Source organism: Adiantum capillus-veneris, chromosome 19 (genome assembly GCF_014529385.1).
Source record: "Adiantum capillus-veneris isolate H3 chromosome 19, ASM1452938v2, whole genome shotgun sequence".
Classification (NCBI taxonomy): domain Eukaryota; kingdom Viridiplantae; phylum Streptophyta; class Polypodiopsida; order Polypodiales; family Pteridaceae; genus Adiantum; species Adiantum capillus-veneris.
Genome location: NC_140949.1, coordinates 37,506,063 through 37,531,035, shown reverse-complemented (window position 1 = coordinate 37,531,035; position 24,973 = coordinate 37,506,063). Strand labels below are relative to the sequence as shown.

Below are 24,973 nucleotides of genomic sequence, written 5' to 3'. Positions count from 1 at the left end.
GGGCCCTGCAGGAAGAAGATGGGCTCGCACTTTGATTGCACCACCCGTTCTCTTGTACGGGCATAGCTTGCATGTCCATGGTCTTGCACCGCCACCTTGACTACGCACAGTAGAGTCGACTTCATCCCACCACGACCATGTTTACACAGCGGGCCTCCTTCGAAAAGAGCCGGCTTGAGAAGTGGAGTTAGCTTGAGATGACATGATGGTGAAGAGAGGGTAGAGGAGAGCTTGTGTGGAGAGAGAGTAGAGGAGAGCTTGAAAGTTGAGAGGGTAGAAGAGGGAGAGAGTGGGTAGAGAGACTCAAGGGTAGAGCTTGAGCGTAGCGAGACTTAAGGGTAGAGAGAGTCGAGACTTAAGGGTAGAGCTTGCCGAGGCCCGAAGGTAGATTGTAGAGTCTAGACGGTAGAGAGGAGAGGCTTGTCACTTGAGCCTTGATTGAAGTTGAAAGACCCAAAGGCCCAAGGGTGCTTTTATAGCCTCTTGAGTCCCCCCCAAAAAACAGACGTTGGCTGCCTTTCTGTCTGTTTAAAACGGTCAAAAATTCGAATTTTGAAAAATCCGACCGTTCCCTGTTTTCCGGTCTGTCTCGTGTCGTTCCGTCCATTCCCGGTCCGTCCCCGTCCGTCCTATCTGGCCTGTGAAGAGGAACCCTCTTCCTTGGTGTCATCTGTCCTGTCAGCCATAGTGTAATTCCAAGTTCTTGTACTCTATGTCTTCACCAAACCAACCAAGGTTCACTTCTTGAGGAAAAAGTGATTCTATCCCGGCAATGGAACCATGAAACCGGCCTGTAGGGCGGTAGACGTAGGTTTTCACCCGATAATTTTACTTTAACTCTACGACACAAAGGAACTTCATGAATAAGCTTGTGATTGGAACTCAACACTTTAAGACAAACCATTGCCTTGCAGCTAGAGCGCTACCAAACAAACAACGACACCTTGTTGGCCCCAAAGACTGGCGCCCCTTTCGGTATTTCTTTATTCTTATTAAACTTGAGAAAAACCTTTAAACTTCTACAAGCTGTCCCACTTTTATCGGGCTGAAGTTCCTCTACTCAAACCCGATTTCGGCAGCATAACCACAGTAGAAGTCTTGTAGGCATCATAACTGGCCAAAACCAAAAACTTGCAAAAAATTACAGCAAGCTGTAATTCTCTGTTTTGCGCTCCGATTTGCGTGCCGATCACTTTTCCGGGTAGCCCTCGAGCTCTCGCACTTGTAGGGTCACTTGCCTCTTGAATTAGAGGAGATTCCTCGTGGGAAATCTTTCTAAACTGTCTTGTACAAGCACCCAAGGCCTTCCCGAGACTCCCTTGGCCGTTTAGGTGCGAAACCCTAAACCTGCAGGAAACACAGCAGGCTGTATTTTTCTGTTTCGCATCATTTTGGGTGGAGTAAACACGTCTACGTGTGTCTTAGAGGCTCCCGCACGCAATGGGACAATTCCCTTTCAAATTGGACGAGTTTTCACGCGAGAAAACTTTCCGTCTTCTCATTCCTTCGCGATAGAACTGTGCATCCCTGAAGAGGATTAGCAATTAGCTAATCCGGTTCCTGTACATAAGGCTCTTGCCTTGGCAAACGCGCATAAAACCCCCAAAACTGTACATGGTCAATTGAGAAGCCCAACTAGAGGGGCATTACCATATGTGCAAAGGGGAGGGAGAGATGCGCGAGAGCAAATCGTCATGCTACATAGAGAAAGGGAGAAGGAAAGCTTTCCATTAAAGCTGTGAGCACTTGCACCCACTACTCACACACACTGTAGTACTTGTGGGTTGAAATCAGCCCCCTTTCTTGAAATGGGCGCCCCCTCTTGCTGATGCTTCTTGCAAATGCATCTGTGAACAAATAGATGCAATAGGGGAAGAGTTCCATGGCTGCCAAAACTTGCGTATTGCTGAAAACGCAGCAAAACAGCCCTGTAAACACGCAAGCTGATACCTTCCAATGCTGAAAATGAGCTCCTTGGTCCTAGGTAAAGTCATAGGAAGCTCAAAAATGCAGAGAAATGGCTGAAAATCAGAGTTATCAGCCTCCAAAACTGCTCCAAAAAGTCAGTTATGAGTTCTGTTCTCTAGACTTGGTAAATTGGCCAAAAAGTGCCACTTGGCACTCATGCATGCAATTTCCCTGCATTGGGCTTCCCGCTTAAAAATCTCTCAACCGGTGCATCAATTGACTTTGCAACACAGTAATAAAATGTTCCCTTTGTCATTCTGAAGCTAATGACGCGAACATATTTCATGGCCCAAAATAGCAATTCCCTAAAGTTTAGAAAATGCTTCCATTGGACTCTCACTGGTCATCTGACCATCTTTCACCACTGGGACCACATCCAAAAATGCTATGTAGCCAGTTCTCGGGTAAGTTTCTCTTGGTGACCCCACCTTGTCACTGTGCCTCTATGGAGTTAATTTTCCTAGTATCGACCAACTTATTAAGTGCGGCGAGGAGACCTAGATGACTTTGAACGGAGCCTAGACACCCTTTTACTACTGGAGTTGCAGCGCCGACCAACTTCCCATCTGCGGGTGAAACTACTGTTTCACACTCGCCATACAATGTCCGGCCATTTGGAACTCCAAAAAGAGGGTCCCAAAAATTAAACAAAAATCATCGGAAAGAAACCAACAACTCAAGGTAGCAATTGCCACGTCCTCGTGACATGAGCTGTCATTTGGTTCCATTGATTTGTTCTCTTCATTGGCAAATTCTTGCCTTTTTGAGGTGGATACTATCCTTCCCGTCGTATAAGTCAATGAGCCGCCATGCATTTCAAATCGTTGTTTAGTCATGTCCCATAAGTCTCTGAATGGAGTCAAACTTCTGGTTTAAAGCATAGTCTTGAATCTTTTTAGCAAACCATAGCAAAACCGCTCAATCTAGTCTTTCAAAGTAATCTTCCGAAACGAAGACACTGGCAAACAAGTATCCCAAAACCTCTAGCAGTAGTCATTCTATGTATCTTTCTCAGTCATTTTCAAGTGATGCCAAGTTGTGATGACATCTCTTGCATATTCATCTAATATTCAAGTTGATGTGAAAAAAAAAGAATTTTAATCACATCGTAGGTGCTTCTATTCGTAACAACAGAGTAGACCACCACATCGATACAATTCCTTTCAAGTAAGATGCCGCCTTGCACACCTTGGATTGTTCTGAGGACTGTCCTCCAGAGAAGGCGACGTCAAACTGTTGTTCAAACTCAAGGGCTCGATGGGTGTCCTGGTAGTGTAAAAATGTCTCAAACTTGACGGCATGACTCCCTTCTTGGTTTTCTTTTTGATATGATCATTGTCAAAAGAGGACGAGCTTTCCTCCTTTGAATGGCTAGATGGCCTTCCATGCCTTCTAGACTTTGTTTCAAAAATCTACTTCAAAAGAATCTTGTCTTTGATGCTTAGAAATTTAGGAACCTTCTTAGCACCTTCGAATACTTCAATGGTGCCTTGCGCGTGTGTTGTTGTAGTCAAAATCCACCAGGGGCAAATACTTTTCCCATTAAGTCTTTTGATCCGAAATATAAGACTTCAACCAATCCAAAACCATTTAATTGGCTATCTCACATTGCCCATCTGTTTGCGGGTGGAACGAGGACGAGCACTCCAACCACGTGCCAATGTTCTCCTTGATTGCCCTTAAAACAACCTAGTAAACCGGGGATTTCTGTCCAAAGCAATAGACTCAAGCATGCCATATATTTGGAAAATCTGTGAGACAAACAATTTTGCCAAATGATCGGGCTTAACTGTCTCCTTTACCGGAATGAAGTGGACTTCTTTACTGAATCTGTCGATGACCGTCCAAATGCCATCATGCCCACTTTGAGTCTTGGGGAGATCAAAGATGAAATCCATCGCAATGCTTTCTCAGGGGCGAGTGGCAATCGGTAAAGGTTGTAGTAATCCTTGTGTCTTATGCGTGTCAAACTTGACCTTCTGGCATACTAAACCACTGCGAACAAAGTCGTCCACATCCTTCTTGAGTCTCGGACAAAAGAAATAAGGCTCCACCACCTTCAAGGTGGTGTCGATGCCGCGGTGACCCGTAAATGGTAGACAGTGGCACTCTGTCAAAACCTTTTCCCTCAACGGCTGTGTAACACACAACATTGTTTTCTTTATCAAGTAGCCATCCCATATGTAATATCCTGGCACTATCTCCCCGTTTTGTATCTGAGTAAAAACATCGAAAAAATCCGGATCGGTGGCGTACTGGTCAACCATATCCTCGAAGCTTCTATGATGGATCGCGGAAATAGCTAAGAGGAGGGGATTCCAAGACAATGCATCTGCCACTAAGTTTTTATGTTGCTGAACATGGACAATCTGGAAGTGAAACTGTGACAAGATGTTAGCCTACCGCAGTTTTTATGTTGCTGAACATGGACAATCTGGAAGTGAAACTGTGACAAGATGTTAGCCTACCGCATTTGCTTTTCTGAAAGTTGCTTCTGTGACAAGAAGTAGCGTAGACTTTGGTGATCACTAAAGACCGAGAAATCAGCTCCGAGTAGATCATGTCGCCATTGTGTACGAGCATGGATCACTGCCAATGCTCTTACTCCTAAATCTGTGCTACCAATTCTGGCCTTAAAAACATTTTGCTTTTATAAGCAATCACATGGCCTTCTTGCATCAAGACCGCTCCGAGACTACGACCACAAACTTCCGAATCAACTGCCGGTAGTAAGAACACAAGTCCAAAAAGCTTCTAACTTCATGAACATTCTTCAAATCAGGGCAATCGCAGATAGTCTTAATTTTGGCCGGGTCCATCTGTACTCTTGCCGTAAAACTGTTGCTAATTGGACTATTTTCTTATTTTTAATGATTAATCTCTTTTTTTAGGATATTTTATTGTGTGCACTAAGAACTGTTAAAAGATTGTAGCTACAGGAACTGCCATCAAGAACGGACAACTCTGATGTGTCATTTGATGGGTGACGGTAAACATCGCGAAGGAGTTTTCGTAAGTTCGGTGGAAAGGGCCGGGTTACGAGTGCCCCTGATGTGTCACATGATGGGTGACGGGTGCATCAGTAAGGGGGCATTCCGTAGGCTAAGGAGGAAATCCGAACTGAGTAAGAAAATACGCGTAAGAACGCAAGCACAAGAATAAAGATGGGTTCAATGAAGCTTTTTACGAAAAACAGGAACAGTCGTGGGAGGGCAGATGTTTTCCCGCGAGGAGTCTGTGTCTGCATTGCATTTGTGTCGTGTCCTGCACCCGGGGACGCTTGGAATGTGTTTGTGTAGCATTGTTTTCATTAACTAAGTGAGTTTGTAAAGTTTGAACAGGTTCACACTTTATTTTATTAAGTGGCCGGTCACTTTTAAGTGACCAGCCCTTTATTAATAAAATAAAGCAAGTCCTTCTAAAAAGCCAGCGCTAATAGGCTACGCAGGTTGAAAATCAGCGATCTCTCTCTCTCTCTCTCTCTCTCTCTCTCTCTCTCTCTCTCTCTCTAGAAAGCGCCAGAATCAGTGATTCTTCTCTCTCCTCTCTCTAGGAGCGCCAGGTTCTGCTTTTTCGGCCCCTATTCCTTCCGGGTGCAAGGGCTTATAAAAGGGTAGCCAGCGTTCCAGTTTTCACATGCCGGAAGCAGCAGAAGGAGCTAGCGCTGGGATTCTGGTGCAAGTGTTGGCGACGGAAATTGCAAATGTTCGTGTGACGATTGAGTATGGAGGTCTCTTTTCCGAGCAAGGAGCGACAGGTATAAGGTGTTGATATGCATTGAGAATTGTTGCTTTGTGTGGTTTGTTTTGCAGGAATCTCCCGTCTTACGGGAAAGCCCCTCACAGGAAGTACGGCTTCACGCCTAAGTCCCTTACGGGAAAGTACGGCTTTGCGCCTAAGTCCCTTACGGGAAGGAACGGCCTTGTGCCCAAGCCCTTTACGGGAAAGCACGACCTTCGGGTCTAAGATTACAGAACGGAGGGGGTTCCTCGGGTTCTCGTGCTTGTATAAGAATTCTCCCTGAATAAAGAATACTCTTAACAGGGGGGGACCAGCCCATCTTCTGGTCCCCAATACTGTGTCGATCTTCTCCCTTCTCTCATATTTGCAAAGTATTATATTTTCAGATTTCTAAGTGCTCGTGTACGCTCCCGTTTTGTGACAGTGGCATCAGAGCTCGGACTCCTCTCTTTCTCTGCAAAGAAGGACGGTTCCGGGAAGAACGGGAAGAACCCTGTCTGGCCAAGGGAGAAGCGTTGAAGAGGAGCTTCAACAAGTGCAAGCTCAGCTTGCGGATTTGCAACAAATCTTACTATTGCCAGATGTCCAAAAGCTCTTGGGCGGAATGAAGAAAACGAATGGAACCGATGCAGCCAGGCATCAAGACAACACTGTTGGTGTGAGACCACAGCAGGAAAGAGAAGAAGAACGTGCCGAGGTGCACAAAGGATCTTCGGATCGGAATGAACGGCCTACTCCAAGGAAAGGCCAGGAAAAAGCGCTCTCTTTGCTAGACGAGGGCAAGGACATCTCTATCTCATCTCCATCTTACTCGCCTGATTACACTTCTACTTCTCGATCATCTCGTTAGAAGAAGGAAGCCGCTACTACTACTACCCTACATCAACCTAAAGATAAGCCTCGATTCAAGAAGCATGGTCGCAAGTCTCAACATCGCATGAGAGTCTTCAAATCGAGCGACAAGGACATCAAGTTCGAAACCTACAACGGACGGAGAGACATCTCCAAAGCATTGTCCTTCATCAGGCAGTTTGAAGTCGCCTTTACCAATGGGCACTGCACAGAAAGATCCAAATTACGCCATGTGGGGATGCACCTCAAGGAAACGGCAAGTAATTGGTGGTTAGCCAAGATTCTGGAAGGTTCTCAGGCCAGAACTTGGGAGAGCTTCAAATCTGAATTTTATGAACAATTTCTTCCACCTGACTTCGAGCAGGACATACGGAAGGAATGGGACTGGCTTGCCCAGAAGGAACATGAAAGAGTAACGACTTATGTGTACAAGTATTGGTCGGTTCTTCTGAAGGTCACTCCCTTCATGAAGATTGCCGACGAGGAAAAGAAACGAAAGTTCGAAGTGGGTCTTCAACCGCAGCTTCGAAAGAGTATGAAAGTGTATCCGCATGATACTCTTCAGAGGATGATGGAGTCAGCAATCATTGCTGAGGATTTGCACTCAACCGGGACACCCAGAAAAATGGAGCATAGCACTTATCGTGCAAGACAAAGAGGGTTCTATGATGACCAAGGAGGCCAAGGAAGAAAACGTCCTCCATCTAGGGACGATGATCACTCTAAGAAGCCAGAGGGCAATGGCAAGCGAACCAAGTATCTTTCTCCTACTCAACTTCAAACTTTCAGAGAGGAAGGAAGATGCTTCTACTGTGGCGAGAAAGGACATATGAAACCGGATTGCCCGCTAAAGCAACAACGGCAAGAACAAGCCTCTACAAGGCAAGAAAAAGCAAGGAAGGAACCCGCACCGCCAAGCTTGAACTCAATTCCAGATGTTCAAGGAAACACAGAAACGGAGAAAGGGAAGCATCAACTTCTGAAGGGATGGGGGTCTTTGAACAACCAGCGAGTACTGATTCTTTATGATCCAGGATCCATGGATAACTTCATCTCCCTGGACACTGCGGAACGATTGTGCCTCACACCGGCTCAGCTTGGCACATCGGTTACATCCGGATCGGCATTCGAGGGGTTGACAACCAATGCAACTCCCGTGCAAGGACAACTCAATCTTCGGATTGGCGAGTACAAGGACCGCGAATCATTTTTGATGGCACCCATCGAGGGATGTGATATCATCTTGGGTATGCCATGGCACTTCCACATGACACCTATTCCCGATTATGTGGAAAAGACCCTCACTTTTGATCATGGGGGTAAGAAAATAAAGATTCATGCTGATGCAGGAGATTGGCAATTCCCAATTGTAAGCCATATCTCCATTAAGAAAGAAATGAAGAAGTGTGTTTCTGCTTACGTGATTTTTGCACGTGAGAAGGATAAAACTAGTAGGGACTCTCTCTCTAGTCTGGAAATTAAGCGTCTTCAATTTATTGAAAAGTACAAAGATTGTTTCACGGAAACACTTCCTGATGAACTCCCTCCGGTACGCCCGGAAGATCACCGCATAGATCTCATACCGGGTAGCTCGCCTCCCAATCAACCCCCTTATCGGGTAAGTCTTGTTCAACAAGAGGAAATTTTGAAGCAAGTCAACGAGCTTCTAGAGAAAGGGTTAGTATGACCAAGTGCTTCACCCTACTGCTCTCCAGTTCTACTGGTGCAGAAGAAAGATGGCACGTTTCGAATGTGCATAGACTATAGGTCTTTAAACAAGATCACGATCAAGAATCGCTTTCCGATCCCTGGGATTGATGATATACTTGATAAGTTGCAGGGTGCAAGTGTTTTTAGTCGCATAGAGTTAAAGAGTGGGTATCATCAGATACGGATCGCCCCTGAGGATGTCCATAAGACTGCTTTCCGCACAACCTTTGGACTATATGAATTTTTGGTAATGCCTTTCGGCTTGACCAATGCTCCTGCGATGTTCAATCGCATGATGGACCGCATTTTCAGCCCGTATCGAGCTTTTACGGGAGTATTCTTTGACGACATACTCATCTTCTCTAAGTCAGAAGAGGAACATCGGAAGCACTTGGACTTAGTGTTTCAAGAATTGCGAAAGTATGAGTTGCATGTGAATGCAAAGAAGAGCGAGTTCTTTCTCTCAGAGATACACTATCTCAGCCATATAGTCTCTCACAATCAAGTGAGTATGGATCCTGCCAAGATCCGAGTGGTAGAAGATTGGCCTATTCCCACTACGGTACATGATGTACGTAGTTTCCTGGGATTATGTTCGTATTATCAAAGGTTTGTTCGAGGATTTACTCATGTAGCAGGACCACTTCATGACTTGACAAAGAAGAAGATTCCTTTTAGATGGGGATCGAGACAACAAGGAGCTTTTGATCGGCTCAAGTACTCGCTAAGCCATGGACCTATTTTGATAGTGCCTGACTTAAGAAAACCATTTGAGGTTCACTGCGATGCTTCAGGCGATTGCATCGGAGCAGTGTTAAACCAAGAAGGCCATGCAGTGGCCTACGAAAGCAGACGGCTTAAGGATGCAGAGTTGCATGCATCAATCTACGAAAAGGAACTCACGACTGTGATTCACGCCTTATCCAACTGGAAGCACTATCTTCTAGGAGCGGATTTTGTGATCAAGACTGATCACCAGAGTTTGCGGTATTTTCTTACGCAAAGGAAACTATTTGAGAAGCAGATGAGATGGGCAAACTTTTTGTCTATGTTTCACTTCCAGATCCTTCACACGGCTGGGAGTAAGAATGTGGTCGCGGACGCATTGTCTAGGTGGCCAAGGGTGAACGCTATCACTTCGGTGTATCACCAAGAATTAGAAGCACTACCGGATTTGTATCCAAATGATCCAGATTTCTCCACCATTTGGGGAAAGCTACATCGTGGAGAGAATGAGTTTCCCTATTCCATTCGGGACGGTTATCTCTACCATCATCAGGCCATATGTGTGGCGGAACCATTAAGAAAGAAGATCATGGATGAAGCACACGCTTCGCCTTATGCGGGTCATCGGGGGATTCTCCCTACAACCTTAGCAATGGAAAGATATTTCTTTTGGCCTAACCTTAAAGCTGACAATGATAAGTATGTCAGGGAATGCTTGGTTTGCCAAAAAGTGAAGTATGATCGGCATAAGACGCCTGGGTTGCTACAACCTTTGCCTGTGCCTAATGAACCTTGGGAAAGTATTGCCATGGACTTCATCATGGACCTCCTAGAACTCAGACTGGAAATGACGCGATCTGGACCATTGTGGACAGGTTTAGCAAGCAAGCACACTTTATGCCAATCAAGAAAACGATCAAAGAAGATCATATGGCTAGGGTCTTCCTGGCACAGATCTTTAAGCATCATGGAATGCCTAAGTCTATTGTGAGTGATCGAGATCCTCGCATGACAGGAAATTTTTGGCGTGCCTTGATGGATAATCTTGGTACAAAGCTGAATTTTTCATCTGCCTGCCATCCTCAAACGGACGGGCAAAGTGAGATAGCCAATTCCACAGTATTGGATATGTTAAAAGCTTATGTGTCAGACCGGCAATTTGACTGGGAGAAATATTTGCCTCTTGTCGAGTATGCGTATAACAATACCATACACTCATCGACAGGGAAAGCACCTTTTGAGATTCTCTATGGTAAGCCTTTGCTTCCACCCATCCTTTTAACTAAGGATAAGATCTTTGCAGCAGATGAATTTGTCCAGGATTTGGACACAGCCTACGGGCAAGTTAGGAGAGCTATTCTACGCTCTCAGGAAAAGCATAAGAAAGCTGCAGACAAGCACATGAGGAATCTAGACTTAACAGTCGGACAGTTAGTCTTACTCAAGTTTGAGAAGGCAAGACTTAAGAAACAAGCGTCTCATAAGGGGAAGGTGGTAAAACTTTCTACCCGTTATTATGGGCCGTTTAAGATCACTGAGCGAGTGAATGATGTCACCTTCCGATTAGAGCTACCGCCTAATTGGAAGATCCATAATGCTTTCCATGTCAGTTTACTCCGGCCGTATGTGGGACTGCCTCCAAGCCAGCCTAGTGCTGAGGAACCTCCTGAGGTTGAGGAATCTTGATGTTGAGTGGATCTTGATGCTCAGTGGATGACGCAGGAGGAATTAGCTGCTTATCCCGAGATACTGGAGGTATATGTCCAAGCACTACAGTTGAGGTCAACTGTTTAGAAGCCAGAGGGATGTTGCTAATTGGACTATTTTCTTATTTTTAATGATTAATCTCTTTTTTAGGATATTTTATTGTGTGCACTAAGAACTGTTAAAAGATTGTAGCTACAGGAACTGCCATCAAGAACGGACAACTCTGATGTGTCATTTGATGGGTGACGGTAAACATCGCGAAGGAGTTTCCGTAAGTTCGGTGGAAAGGGCCGGGTTACGAGTGCCCCTAATGCGTCACATGATGGGTGACGGGTGCATCAGTAAGGGGGCATTCCATAGGCTAAGGAGGAAATCCGAACCGAGTAAGAAAATACGCGTAAGAACGCAAGCACAAGAATAAGGATGGGTTCAATGCAGCTTTTTACGAAAAGCAGGAACAGTCGCGGGAGGGCAGATGTTTTCCCGCGAGGAGTCTGCGTCTGCATTGCATCTGTGTCGTGTCCTACACCTGGGGACGCCTGGAATGTGTTTGTGTAGCATTGTTTTCATTAACTAAGTGAGTTTTTAAAGTTTGAACAGGTTCACACTTTATTTTATTAAGTGGTCGGTCACTTTTAAGTGACCAGCCCTTTATTAATAAAATAAAGCAAGTCCTTCTAAAAAGCCAGCGCTAATAGGCTACGCAGGCTGAAAATCAGCGATCTCTCTCTCTCCTCTCTCTAGAAAGTGCCAGAATCAGTGATTCTTCTCTCTCCTCTCTCTAGGAGCGCCAGGTTTTGCTTTTTTGGCCCCTATTCCTCCGGGTGCAAGGGCTTATAAAAGGGTAGCTAGCGTTCTAGTTTTCACATGCCGGAAGCAGCAAAAGGAGCCAGCGCTGGGATTCTGGAGCAAGTGTTGGCGACGGAAATTGCGAGTGTTCGTGTGACGATTGAGTACGGAGGTCGCTTTTCCGAGCAAGGAGCGACAGGTATAAGGTGTTGATACGCATTGAGAATTGTTGCTTTGTGTGGTTTGTTTTGCAGGAATCTCCCGTCCACGGGAAAGCCCCTCACAGGAAGTACGGCTTCACGCCCAAGTCCCTTACGAGAAAGTACGGCTTTGCGCCTAAGTCCCTTATGGGAAGGAACGGCCTTGTGCCCAAGCCCTTTACGGGAAAGCACGACCTTCGGGTCTAAGATTACAGAACGGAGGGGTTTCCTCGGGTTCTCATGCTTGTATAAGAATTCTCCCTGAATAAAGAATACTCTTAACAGGGGGGGACCAGCCCATCTTCTGGTCCCCAATACTGTGTCGATCTTCTCCCTTCTCTCATATTTGCAAAGTATTATATTTTCAGATTTCTAAGTGCTCGTGTACGCTCCCTTTTTGTGACAAAAACTCTCTAAAAATCCCAAAAGTCGTCCCGAAAGTTGTCTTGTAGACATCTCCAGGAGCAATTCAGAACTGATGATAACCACTCTTCATATCAATTTCGCAAGTAGAATTCTGAAGTCTGTCGATTATATCATCGATCCTCGTAATGTGGAAATCTGTTCTGGTTCATTGTTTCTTTATTTTTGCCTCGGCTAACTCTGTAAGATGGCCGGTTCGTTGGTGTACTACCAGGAATCAATCATGTGATCTTCAGGATATGAGGCAACTCGCTTAGTACGCCTTCAGAGAAATAGTCTGGCTCTATTGCAAAAAATCTTGTTGTTCCTTTTCAAGGTCAAACATACTCGACCTTCAATTATTATTCAGTTCTTTTAAGAAAATCGAGTAAAGAAAAAGTTGATTTCATCAAGTACAATCTCTTTGCTATTCTCATTTGTCAAAGTCGCTTTCTTAGCCTGATAGTCAACCTCGGCGTTGTTCTTGTGGTACCAGGGGATTCCTCGGAGGACATCACACCCTTCCAAAGGCATGATATAAAAGTCCTCGTGCCCTAAACACCCCTGACATTGCAAACAAAGTTTTCCAATGATCAGTGTAATGGCAACATCCCGTCTTGGTGCCGCTAGAATTGCCTCCGCCTGTGGCCTTAGCTTGTTGGGCGTAATTCCAAGTCAAGCCGCCAATTCAAGTGAAAAGAAGTTGGTCTTGGCTCCTCTATCAAAGAAAATGAGGGCTTCTTGATCTTTCACTTTGCCCCATGTGCTTCAAAGTTTTATGCTTTTGTTCATCTGATTTAGGTCGGTCCCCATGCAATGTGGTACCAGTTTTGCTTTCATCTTTCCTTTTCTTCTGCACTCGGCTGTTGCTCTGTAACTCTCAAGTTTATCTTCTGGTGGTCCTATGGTTCATCTTCTTTTCCAGTCTGCGAGTACAGATTCCGCTTTCTGCACTCGTCTGTCCTTTCCGCTTTCCTCCCGACCTGGGAGGAGAAGCAATGCTAGTTTTCTTAAAGAAAATGCTCTACAATGGTGGAGTGCCCTTATAGCCAAATCCTTTACTCTCAAGACTTGGCCACAGTTGAAAGAGTACTTTTGCCAAAATTCTCACACTCCCAATTTCAAGTTAAAAATTCACTCTTCCTGAAACCAATTGATGATCCACCCTACGGAAACCGACGACGACAATCAAAAGGCTTTAGCCGAAACATTCAAAGAAGGCAATGCTGCTGGGGGTTTAAAAACGAACATGGGGAAAGTGTCACTTCTGCGATTGGATTTCTTTTGGTTGTCCTATTTTCAAAGTCCTGATCTCTAATCATATTGGGCAGAGAAGACCGCAAGGAATTTTTCGAGCTTACTAGTACATGAATTCTTAGCAGTTTGAATGACCATTTTTGGACGTATGAATGATGGAAGTGGAAGCTTGTGTTCTGTGAAATGCCCATCCCACAGGACTATTCAGTCATGAAAACGGCTGTTCCCAATGTTTTGATTCCACGGTTGTCACTATGCTTCAAAGAGTGATTGTCAAATGTCCTAGACCCAAAGGTATCTCAAGCGCCTTTGAAAGTAGATATTTATGCGAATATGTTACAGCCGAATGTGCCTACTTATTTAATTGTTTGTATGCGTCATAATTCCTTGGAAAATTCTCTTGAGAATATGGTGTTAATGGTCCTCAATCACTAAATTTTCTCATCTTTGTTCAAGTAAATCTGACTGTGCAATCTTGCAATCTTGTTTTGACATACTTGGAAAAGGCTACTAGCACACAGTTATTGGTGAAGTTCACTATCTTTTGCTCACAGTATTTTCTTTTTAATATAATCTCAGAAATGATTAATAACTCAAACGAAAGTGGGGGCTAAAAAAAGGCCCGCCTGTTCGTTAGTTCAATCCCTGATTTTGTGGTATTATGGCTCCCTGTGTTGTTGCCCTTCACCAGTAAGCATGAATAAAGCTCAACTAATTGGTTTGAATTTTCAGTATGTGCCATCCGAACATGAAGTGAGACTCCTTGAGACTGATGTTGAAAGTGATACTTCCGTTACTTTATAGAGGGTTGTCCTCGTACGGCGTACGGAACAGTTCGTACGTTCCGTACTGTACCGTACGTTCCGTATGGGACTCGTACGGCATTTTTTTTCGGGACCATTGCACGTTTGACCGCATTTGAACAGGAGCCCAACGGCTGCATTTTTGAATGTTGGGGGTGGGAGAATGGCCATTTGGGAGCTTTGGAAGTGTAGGAGCTCTCTCTCTCTCTCTCTCTCTCTCTCTCTTTCCCTCCCTCTCTCCCTATATCTCCCTTTAACCTACCTCTCCCTCTCCCCCTAAAATCTATATAAGGCTTGCCCACCCTCTCTTCTTCTCCATCAACTCACAAGTTACCACCTCCCCTATCTCCCTCAAGCTCTCTCCATTCATCAAGCCCCCTACTCCATCAAGCTCCCTTCAAAGTTCATCTCCATCAAGCTCTCTCCACCCCCTCAAGAGTCCAGCACCAAGGCTCCCTTCATCTCCTTTAAACTCTCCATTATTCCATCAAGCTCCTTTCATCTCCATGATCCTCCCTTCATCTTCTTTAAGCCCTCCATCACTCTCCTCACTATCCATCTCCTTCAAGCTCTCCATCACTCTTAAGTTCTCTCCACTCCCCATCTCCTTCAAGCTCTTCATCACTCTCAAGTTCTCTCCTCACTCCCGTGTCAAAGGTGGCAGCGGAAGATGCAATGAAGTCTCTCATGTAGGCTCTAAAGATGTATGATATATATATATATATATATATTTTTTTTTTGTATCATACGTTACGTCAACGTACGCCTAATTTTTTTTGGTTCGATTAGTACTGCACGTCTTCGTACGTGTACCCTTCGTACGGGACTGTGCGTGTCAACCCTGACTTTATAATACCGTATTGTTTAATAATTTCTATCTTTTGCACACGGTAGGTTTATTTATTTTTTCTTTCCTCTGTTCTAAATGTTTAGAAATGATTAATAAGTCGGATGGAAACGGAAGCTTAAAAAACCTGCCTATTCTTTAGTTTCTTGATTTGCTGTATTGTGGCTCTCAAAGTTGTTGCCCTTCACCACTAAGCGTGATTGAAGCTGAACTCATTGGTTTGAATTTCTTATATGATGCCAACCATTCAAAATATGCGTTGTTGGTTTCTTTGTTTCATGTTCAGTTAGCGGTTAAGTTTACGTCTTGATTGTGCCAGTCTTGATGTTGTTCTTGGAAGAGTAAAAGAGGTGTTACCCCTTTTAGTCAGTCGTTTCTTTCTTTTGTTCTTTTGGTCGTAAGATAAGGGCTGGATGCAAAATGAATTACTACCTGTTGGTTTCATGAGAAGAAGTATCTTGCTTCCGGCTTCACTTTGTAACATATTATGGTATCAGGACGCAAATCAATACAATGCACAAAATTGGGCACAACCAAATCTGCAGGGGAACAGAGTACAGGATGCTGGGCCAACATATTATCCATCTTTCAGGCACAAGCCTCCACTTGGACCTGATCCTTCTCCTCATTCGGAGGCTTCTTACCAGGGGAGATCAAGAAGACCACAGACACAATCAGATGAGCAGTGGAACCGAGTACAGGATGCCTGGCCATCATCATATTCACAATACACGCCTCGAATAAGACCAGGTCCCATTCCTCATCCTGATCCAGTTTTTAGGAGGAATTTAAGAAGACCGCCCAGCTGAATATGGAGCAAGTTTATTCTTGTAATTTGTCTCCTTTTTAGTGTATATATTGACTTAAATGACAAAGTATCTATTCATGCAAACTGTTTGCTTCTCTTCTTGTAGCTCTACGTTGGACATCAGGAATATCTAATGTCTTAATGACAATGTATCTACCTGCTCCACAGTGTTTGCTGGTCTTCTTGTAGCTACAAGGAATCTGAAATTTAACAAGGGGATATCCATATCACAAAGATCAAGTTTCAAGCTAGTGTTAGGTCTCGGAGAGTCTCCAATGATCTAATGATATTACCAAAAGCTGCACACATGAGTGGGGCAGCCCAAAGTCACGACTTGTTAACTTTGCAAAGTTTTTCATAGGCAGAAAGTGTGGCACAAAACCATGACAATTCCCTACAATGCACTTACTACAACCATTGCACGCAACTGTCGATTATGTTATTCTGAGCAAGGAGAAATAAAGTGATACACAGGTTGCTAATCTGTGAATAGCTTATGTTATGATTCTTTTGTACATTCTTTTCAAGCGGCTTAGGCTTGAATGTGAAGCATGCGGCTCAGGATCTTAAGAAAATGCTGTGTGCGGAAGCATCTGTTTGGGTTGTGGTAGCTGTGTGTGTGTGTGTGTGTGTAGTCTGGTGTCTCAAGAAGACTCACTTCTATGCTCGTCAGCCTCTTAGGTCACAGGCAGGTTGAGCTTATTTTATTGTATGCAGCAACATGTACTGGAATCTCAGCTATAAGCAAGATGGCTGTGTAGTCACTGGATGTGAGCTGGTGCTCCTGTTGGAAGTGCAATTATGTGTCAACAGTACATTAATAGGCTCATTGTCCAGGAAGTTGGTGCCGTAGAACTCTGACTTGAGATCTGTAATCATGGGATTTCTTTTAGAGGAGAGCAGTTGAGTGTTGTGCCCGAACTCTTGACGGATTCACTTGAGACATGCTGTTTGCAGTTTTAATATGACCTCTTCTTCACAGCTCTTCTTGCTTGGCTTTACGTTGCTATGGGCCTGAATTTTAAAGGTTTCCTTCAAAATGATGAAGAGAGCTCATTGCAAATGATAACAGAAGTAGTGGACTGATGAATTATTCTTGCAGTTAGTCAATTGCGATGTGGTAGTCACCATGTCCAGACTCAACTCACCTGGCAGTGTCCAGAGGCTTGACAGAAGTCTAGAACGACTCCAAATTCTCGTCTGTAAAAAGGCCCCTCCTCCATAGAGCGCGGGGCACCCTGTTACCACATGAGTCCCAATACCTGTCATTCTGTGATTTGAATGCCTAACAAGAAGCTAGATTGTTGCTTGTATCCATATTCTTTGCTCACGAATAAAACAATAGTCACGAACAAGAGAAGTTTTAGCGTCACGAGCTGTTGTTCAAGAGGGTTCAACAAACCCCACAAATTTTGTACTGATGGCAGGGTGATAGAAACGTGTGCGCGCGCGCACACACACACACACGTCCCTAAGTGAACAAATTCAAACTTGGTAACTTTTGGGATGCATGAAAAGGAATACCACTACCCACGTCGTACTCATATTGCATCTTGACTGCTCACATACTCAAAAGCACTAAGCCTCTCTTAGTAATTATGTACTAGTGTGTAAACCCATCTTCAAGACGGGATGGTAGAAGGAACATTAATAGAAGATAATGTATACAATGTTTGTTAAATAATGAGTTATGTTGTGCTTCCAAAAGCAGGAAAATTTGACATACATGTAGCACTACAAAACTACATAAATAAAGAACAACTTTCAAGTATATGTATCGCGATGAATTGCTCTTTTATATTCAATTTTTACATAATGCCATGTCTTCTACTTGCAAGTATAGGTAATTTTTTCTTGGTGCAAATGATTGCTTTATGCTCTTCATCTCGATTCACGATTCATTGAAATTTGAGCTTGACAATCTGTAGCTCATTCCCTATTAACATTGATTGAAATTAGCATACAATTCATGAAATTTCTTTTAATGTCATTTATGTTCAATTTTTATTTTGCTATTTTGTTGTTTAATATATTTAATATTTTTTTATTTTGAATGGATAAAAAAAATTATACCTCTTTTAGTTTTGTTTATTTGTTAACTCTAATATTTCTTCATAGACAACATTGGTTGTGTCGTTTTTGGTCAACTCCCAAGCAAATTTTTACGGATTTTGAAGAAATTTCTCTTGATAATGCGACATATAGTTGTCCATAGCTAAATACTGGTGTTGATAAATATATTCCCAACTTTGATATACTTTGTCCTTGGGATTTATTTGTCGTCATTGCAAAAGCCAGTTGTATAGGAAATTGCCTTCTTCTCATTTTAAAAGATAAAGTCATTGAATTTGAAATGAACGTTATTCTTGGTAAAAAAACTTTGTTTCCAATGTGAGTTCTTGTAATGATTTCAACTTCATTAACTCTTTTGAAGAATTTTTATAAATCATGCGCGTTCCATTGCATAAACCTCTTCGGAGATTTATATTTCTCAATAATATTATAGGTGAATTCTTTTCCAAATGCAGTTTATGAGATGGATATCCTTCTCCAAGAATTAAGCTATTCAGATACTCAATATGATAAGGTTTGTATTCTCATTTTGTTTCGATATTGAATCTGTACTAAGATATTCCATTATATCTCCTTTTATGAAATCCATAGACATCAAATTTACTTTATGAACTTCATCATTTCTTGGTGCATAAATAGCTCTTTGCTTGAAGAACTCTTGAAAAATTTCTACATTATTTACACCTATTTGAAAAAAAAGAATGATTGTTATGTAATTGATTTTATGAGTATTGTTTTTTTAATGATAATGTTTTAAACCATTTGAATATTATTTTTGCCTTTGTATAACCAAGAAATTAGCTTTCATTGATCATTTTTTTCAATCAACATTTTTTCATCAATTCTAATTGTTGATTGATCAATGTTGTCTATTTTTCCATTACCAATAACAAGAATCCATTCTGCATATCGTTTATTTTGCAAATTGGTATCTTGCTTTAACCTCATGTTTTCTGTTACCTTTAGAATCTCTATATTATTCCATAATGGAGATCTGCATAGTGATGCATTGACAATATGTGTTCTACTTCCTTTTGGTACATTTGGCAATAATTGTCAAAAATCTCTACCTAAAAGAATAGTCTTTCCCCTGACGAAAGGTTTGTTACTTGACATCAAATCTTTAAAAGTCCTATCAAGTGCTTCAAATGCAAATCTATGAGTCATTGGAGCTTCATCCCAGATAATTAAACTTGTCTTTTGAATCAAGTTTGCTAGTGCACTATTAATTTTTATATTGCAAGTACTTGTTGGAGTCAAATCCAATGGAATTTTGAAATGCGAATGAGCCGTTCTTCCTTTTGACAATAGTAATGTTGCAATTCCAGATGAAGCACAAGCCAATGAAAATTTTTCATACCCTCGCAGCCGTTTCAAAATACAGTTGTATAAATATGTTTTTCCAGTCTCACCAGGACCATCTAAAAAAAAGAATCTTTGATTCTTCTTGTGAAATGGATTCCATTATGTTTTTGTATGCATTTTGTTGACAAATATTTAGATTTTTCTCCATTTCATTTGCCATTGCTTCTTTAAGAGATTTTTCAAAGCTTATTTCTTCTTGTAATAAGCTATCTGTATATAAGGATGCTTCATTTTTTATAGGTATGGACATCCCTGTTTATACAAATTAATGTTTATATATGGTTGAACATGAGAAGTTTACAATAGTTTAGAAGTTTTAATTTATATCTTAACGTGATCGCTAACATTTAAAAATATTTTATCATTGATGCTATAAGAGTAGTTCCTAAATGTTTCTGAAAAATCTTTCGAACTTTTTTCATGTAGTCCAAGTATATTATTAATTTCTATCAAAGCTTTGATATGTGCTAATGATGAGCAAATCTCTTTGCTTGCAATATTGTTTTTGGTAGAAAACTCAACGTCTTCAGATCTTGCTCGCCTTGCCCTTTTGCGTAGACCCCACAATGCTTCTTTATCAAGATCCCCCGACTAACATGTTTCGACAGACAAGAAGTTCTTGAAGCATATTTTGTGCTTTTTGACATGCACCACATTTGGCATACAAATGGGGCATTTTCTATGAACATCTTGTGTAGTGCCACATGCCCTCAAGATGCAAGCATAAATGATTGCATATGGAGAGAGACCCTCAATTTGCATCCACCAAAAACGACCTAGAGTTTCCTGGCCGAGGGCTTCTTGGACATAGTGCATGAAAATTGATCGCAGGGGATGGATCAAACTTACCCGCAGGTGGCTTTGATGACAGTGAGTATTGGATATATCTTCCCAGTCGTGGCAGTATAGATGAGGTTGAGGATTGGCAATCTACCTACTGTGAATGTGTTTGCTCATGCAAAATAGATGTTTGGAGCCTTCACAAATATTGGGTGCTGCAAGAGCCAAATTTGAGATTATACACTTGGACCTTGGCAAAATAGAGGAGCTTTGGTATTGCTTGCTACACTCCCAAAATTCTATATGCAAAGGTGTTCTCATTTTCATTATTTTGCTGCCAACATTTGAATGCCTTTCCCAAGCTATTGATCTCCGAGTAGAAGAAGAAAAAAAGAAGAAGAGATTTGGATAGATCATAGAGGTCTTTTTGAGGTTGTTTACTACCAAGTAGGAAAAATTCTCTCTCTCTCTCTCTCTCTCTCTCTCTCTCTCTCTCTCTCTCTCTCTCTCTCTGAACACGTGCAGTCTTGGAGACACGATCTCCAAGAGATAGCTTCTCCAACAAACATGAACACATAGCCAAATGTGGATCTTTCTACGATCCATGCAGCCCGCATTATCCGCATCCGTGTAACCTATAATTGATGCATCGCTATTTCTAAAACATAAACACTTGCTAGATATATCCTTCCAAGTATTTGAGGATTTTCTTCACTGCTTCCCAATGCTTCTTGCCAGGGTTTTCCATGTACCTACTAACCACTCCCACTAGAAGTGCTATGTCTGGTCTTGTGGCTACCATAGCGTACACCAAACTGCCAACCGCTGAATAATATGACACTTTTGCCATTTCCTCTTTCTCAGCAATTGTCATGGGAGAATATTCCTTGCTAAGTTTGGAGTATGCTTGCATTGGGGTACTCAGTAACTTCCCCCCCTGCATACTAAAACGTTGCAAGACTTTGTGGATGTAATTTTCCTGAGATAATTCAAGAATTCCACGTTGCCTGTGTCTCTTTATTTGCATACCAAGAAAGTGATTGCCCCCCCTAGAGTTTTATGTGGCATTGGGCCACACAAATCACTGTGCATGAAATCTAAAGTGAAAATGAGAACATCTGAGGGATCTACTGTCATCTCTGCATGAATTTCTGTTGGCATAATGTGCATCACTGGAGGAGGAGCATCCTCGACTCCAATGGTAGGTATGGGAGACTCAACCACATTGAGCTCCTCAATCTTTATCGTACTTTTGCCTTTGCCAAAATTATCTTTTTGCATGTGTTTTTGATCTCTTAGGAAACTGTGACAATCCTTTTTGTAATGGCCCTTCTTATGGCAATAGTAACACTCGACATTTTTGGCACTATGGTCTCTACTTGAGTTCCTGTGTCTGCTAGGACTACGAGGATTTTTATCTGTACTTTTGCTTTTGTATTTATTCCTGTCACGGCCTCTTGCCTTTGTTGAATTGCCAGTCGTATATGCATCTACATGACTAGCATCGTCGAGAGATTTACGTCAAATTTCTTTAGTGAGAAATGCATTTGTGACATCATTGAATAGTAACTTTTCATTCGGAGCCAAATTGATAATGGCTGTGCAAAAGATATCCCATGAACTGGGTAGAGAGCATAACAAGAATATAGACTTGAGTTTGTCGTCAAACTCCTTAAAGCCCTGAGATGTCAACTGACTGGACAAGGAGTTGAACTCATTGAAGTGACCAGAAACTGTACTACCTTCTTTCATGTTGAGATTCATAATTTTTCTCATGATAAAAAATTTGTTGGATGCACTTTTTGTCTCCCATGCTGAACATAAGCCATCCCAAAGTTTCTTGGTTGTTGTCTTCCCTATGATAGTGAAGATGTAGACGTATCATAGCCATGGCTCTCGTATCCAAAAGTTCCCACTGAGCTTGCATATAGTCATCGTCCTCATCACGCTCTTTCAACGGTTCTGATAGGCCTTTGTTTTTCAAAACATCTTTCATGCGCTCTTTCCACATGATGGTGAAGTTGCTGCCATCGAACTTGCAAATGAAGTACTCCTCCTTTTTTGAAGAAGAAGCCATCACTGACAAGAGAATTTGAGAGATGCCAAACTATGGCGAGAAGCTGCAAAAATTTGGTAGAGTAACCTTCGTATCGGGAGTAAAATCTCAACCAAAATAGGCTCAAAAGTGCCAACAATGAAAGTCATTACTCGTGGGAAGGAAATCCAACAGAATCTCCTTTGTATGAGGAGTCAAAACTCAACTCAAACTACACATAAATGTGCCAATTGCACTAATTGGGCATCTATTGCACAAAACACTGCTGTGTGACCGTCAACTCTGCGTCAAAAGCATATGAAACCGTCCAGATACATTTGCTATGGCAAGGGTACCGAAAGTGGGGAACTCCAATAACTTGTATCATCGAAGGTGTCTCAACATTTGAGCACACCCCAACTCAAAAAAATGGCTCCACACGTAGTATAGTGGGAAATGTACACAACTCAATGTACATAATTGAACAGCGCTCAAACAAGCGCTAAGAACTGCTGCATGTAGTAAAAGTGATCCTTGTGGGGATATCTTCTCTCAAAAGAGCTCAGTAGCACTAGGTGTGCTCACACAAAAATGCATCTATCAATGCATCTGTCCTTAGAGAATCTGCTATCGAAATGACTGCCAAATCGCCTATGAAAGTGTTGTGTTTAAAAACCTGGAGAATCTGTGTGTAAACCGACTGAAAAGCCCCCTGTAACCTGTAACTTGCATGTCGATGTCTCTATGTGCCGATTTTTATCATCGGGCAGGAATGTGCTAGTCAAATAGCCGCCAAAGGTGTTGTAGCCAAAAATCGTGTCGTACAACACTGCCAATGCCGGGTGTCACTCCTCTATGGTAGAGGCACCTCACCCGTGTACGTGGCAAGTACAGTTATTGATCGTGAGAAAATGTCATCCGTGTGAAATTAGTGCCGAGTCGGATGTCAAAAATCCACCTGTAATGTAGTAATGCGAGCCGATGCCAAAACCTGAGAGTCGATGTTGAAACGGATCTAATCACCGATGTCGATGTCATTTCCCGCCGCCGAACGGGAGTGGCTAGCCGAATAGCCATAGATGATGCTCAAAGCTACCATCGACTCTCTCTCTCTCTCTCTCTCTCTCTCTCTCTCTCTCTCTCTCTCTCTCTTTGTGCCCAAGAGTGGTGTCGAAGTCAAAAACTGAGAGCAAAATAGACTCGATGTCAAAAAAGCCGAGATAAAGTAGTCTCAATGCCAAGAAGTTGAGGCTCAAAAAAACAAATCCAATGCCGATTGAGAGAGCGAAGGATGTGTGTACTTTTGTCCTCCACTGCTATAGGGAGAGGTGTGGGTGAGCAGGGTCACTGGTCGATGTGGGGGGGGCGGGGGGGGGGTGAACCCACCCTTGCACACAAAGGGCGAAGTTGAAAAAAACTTTAATTTTTTTAAAACTGCTACGAGCTACAGCAAATCAACTTTTGCAGGTTTTGATGTGAGGTCAAAAGGGTGAGGTGTGTGTGTGTGTGTGAGCACTCACCTTGCCTAGGGTAAAGGAGCCAGTTTAGAGACACTCAAGAAAAAAAGTGTAATTTTGGGTGGGATATTGCAAATTTGGTAAGATTTGAATTTTGAAATTTGCATGAGATTCCTCATGCAAAGGCGGATTTGGTAATACCAAGATTGATATTTTTTTGATTTAATTTGGGCAGTCAATTTGAGAAAGTTTAAATTTTGAGGTCTTTTATGGGTTAGAAACACCCAAGGCCCAGTAGTGGTACAGTTTTCAGCAAATCACAAATTGACACATAAGCAAGATTCCTAGCATATTCCAAATTTTTGTCTCTAAATTGGGGCGTGCATGACTTTTAAAAGGCACATGTGTTACAATTGGCTCCTTTACCCTACTCGATAAGCTTTATGCTCACCTGCTCACGACGTGCTTACCATCCCTTGCTTGCCTTTGACATCTGCCTCAAAAGCTTCCTTGGTCGAATTTCTCGGTGCTGCCTACTCATTCGATTCTGCAACTTGCTTTGCTCCCCCCCAAGCTACTCTCACTGTGTGTGTGCGTGCGCGTGTGTGCACTTTGCCTGATGCCCGCAAATGCTACTTTGAGTCCCCTTTGCTCTCAGGCCTTCTTCAAGCCAGAGGTGAACCAGCACAAGAACAAATCCTCTGCAGAGTGATGAGATGATGTGCGATGCCTGTAGCCTTAGTAGCTCCTCATGTTTGAGAAACCTTTGAGTTTCCCTATGCACCATGGGACGTACTCGGTGCGTCCAGCTGGCAGCGGGGCTAGTCTATGCATTGAACTGATGTGGGCACTGGATTGGGCACACTGTGATTGTCTTTCCATCTGCATGAGACTCTGTATTCCAATTTTTGACTCGTGTGTGTGCTGTCAATCGTGCGCGCGTGCGACTGTGTACGTGTGCTAGTTCAGCCTTCATGACCTGCTCGGGTTTACTGCCTTGCTTGCACATGGGCCTACTCGAAGTCCGCCCAAGCCCTTGGCTCAACCTGATTTGCTTCTCCAATTGCTCTCGGGTCTGCTCAACCCTTGATTGGTATAGCGCTGTTTGCAGTTTGTGCTACTCCTTGGTGCTTCAAATGCTCACACCAAAATCTCAATTTGCTACTGTCAACTTAGCAAAACCTCTTTACTTACCTGCTGCAAGGCTTCTGTAGCAGAGCTACCATTGCTTCTTTCAAATCCTTCTTCCTTGGTCTTGTTGCACACGTAGAGTCGTGGGTTGTGTCACTCATGCGGAGTGTGCAAGAGAAGGAAAGGAGAAGGGGATGAAGGAGAAGCTGCACAACACATTGGGTTAGTGGAGAGGAAAGTGAGAGAGTAGTCAACTCTCTCACTTTCTCTCCCTATATTGATTAGGAAGAAGAAAGTGTAGGGGTGGTTTCTTGGTTTCCCA

The 24,973-nt window shown here is 42.8% G+C and overlaps 1 protein-coding gene across 1 annotated transcript in view; it reads left to right on the top strand.

The window, feature by feature from the left end:
- Positions 1 to 15,966, top strand: part of LOC147433844 (uncharacterized) — a 66,073-nt gene extending 50,107 nt beyond the window's left edge. Inside the window, exon 2 of the mRNA XM_086490478.1 lies at positions 15,500 to 15,966. Coding sequence (XP_086346604.1) covers positions 15,500 to 15,811 — 312 coding nt within the window. The 3' untranslated portion in view covers positions 15,812 to 15,966. The remainder of the gene's footprint in view (positions 1 to 15,499) is intronic.
- The last annotated feature ends 9,007 nt before the right edge of the window (positions 15,967 to 24,973 follow it).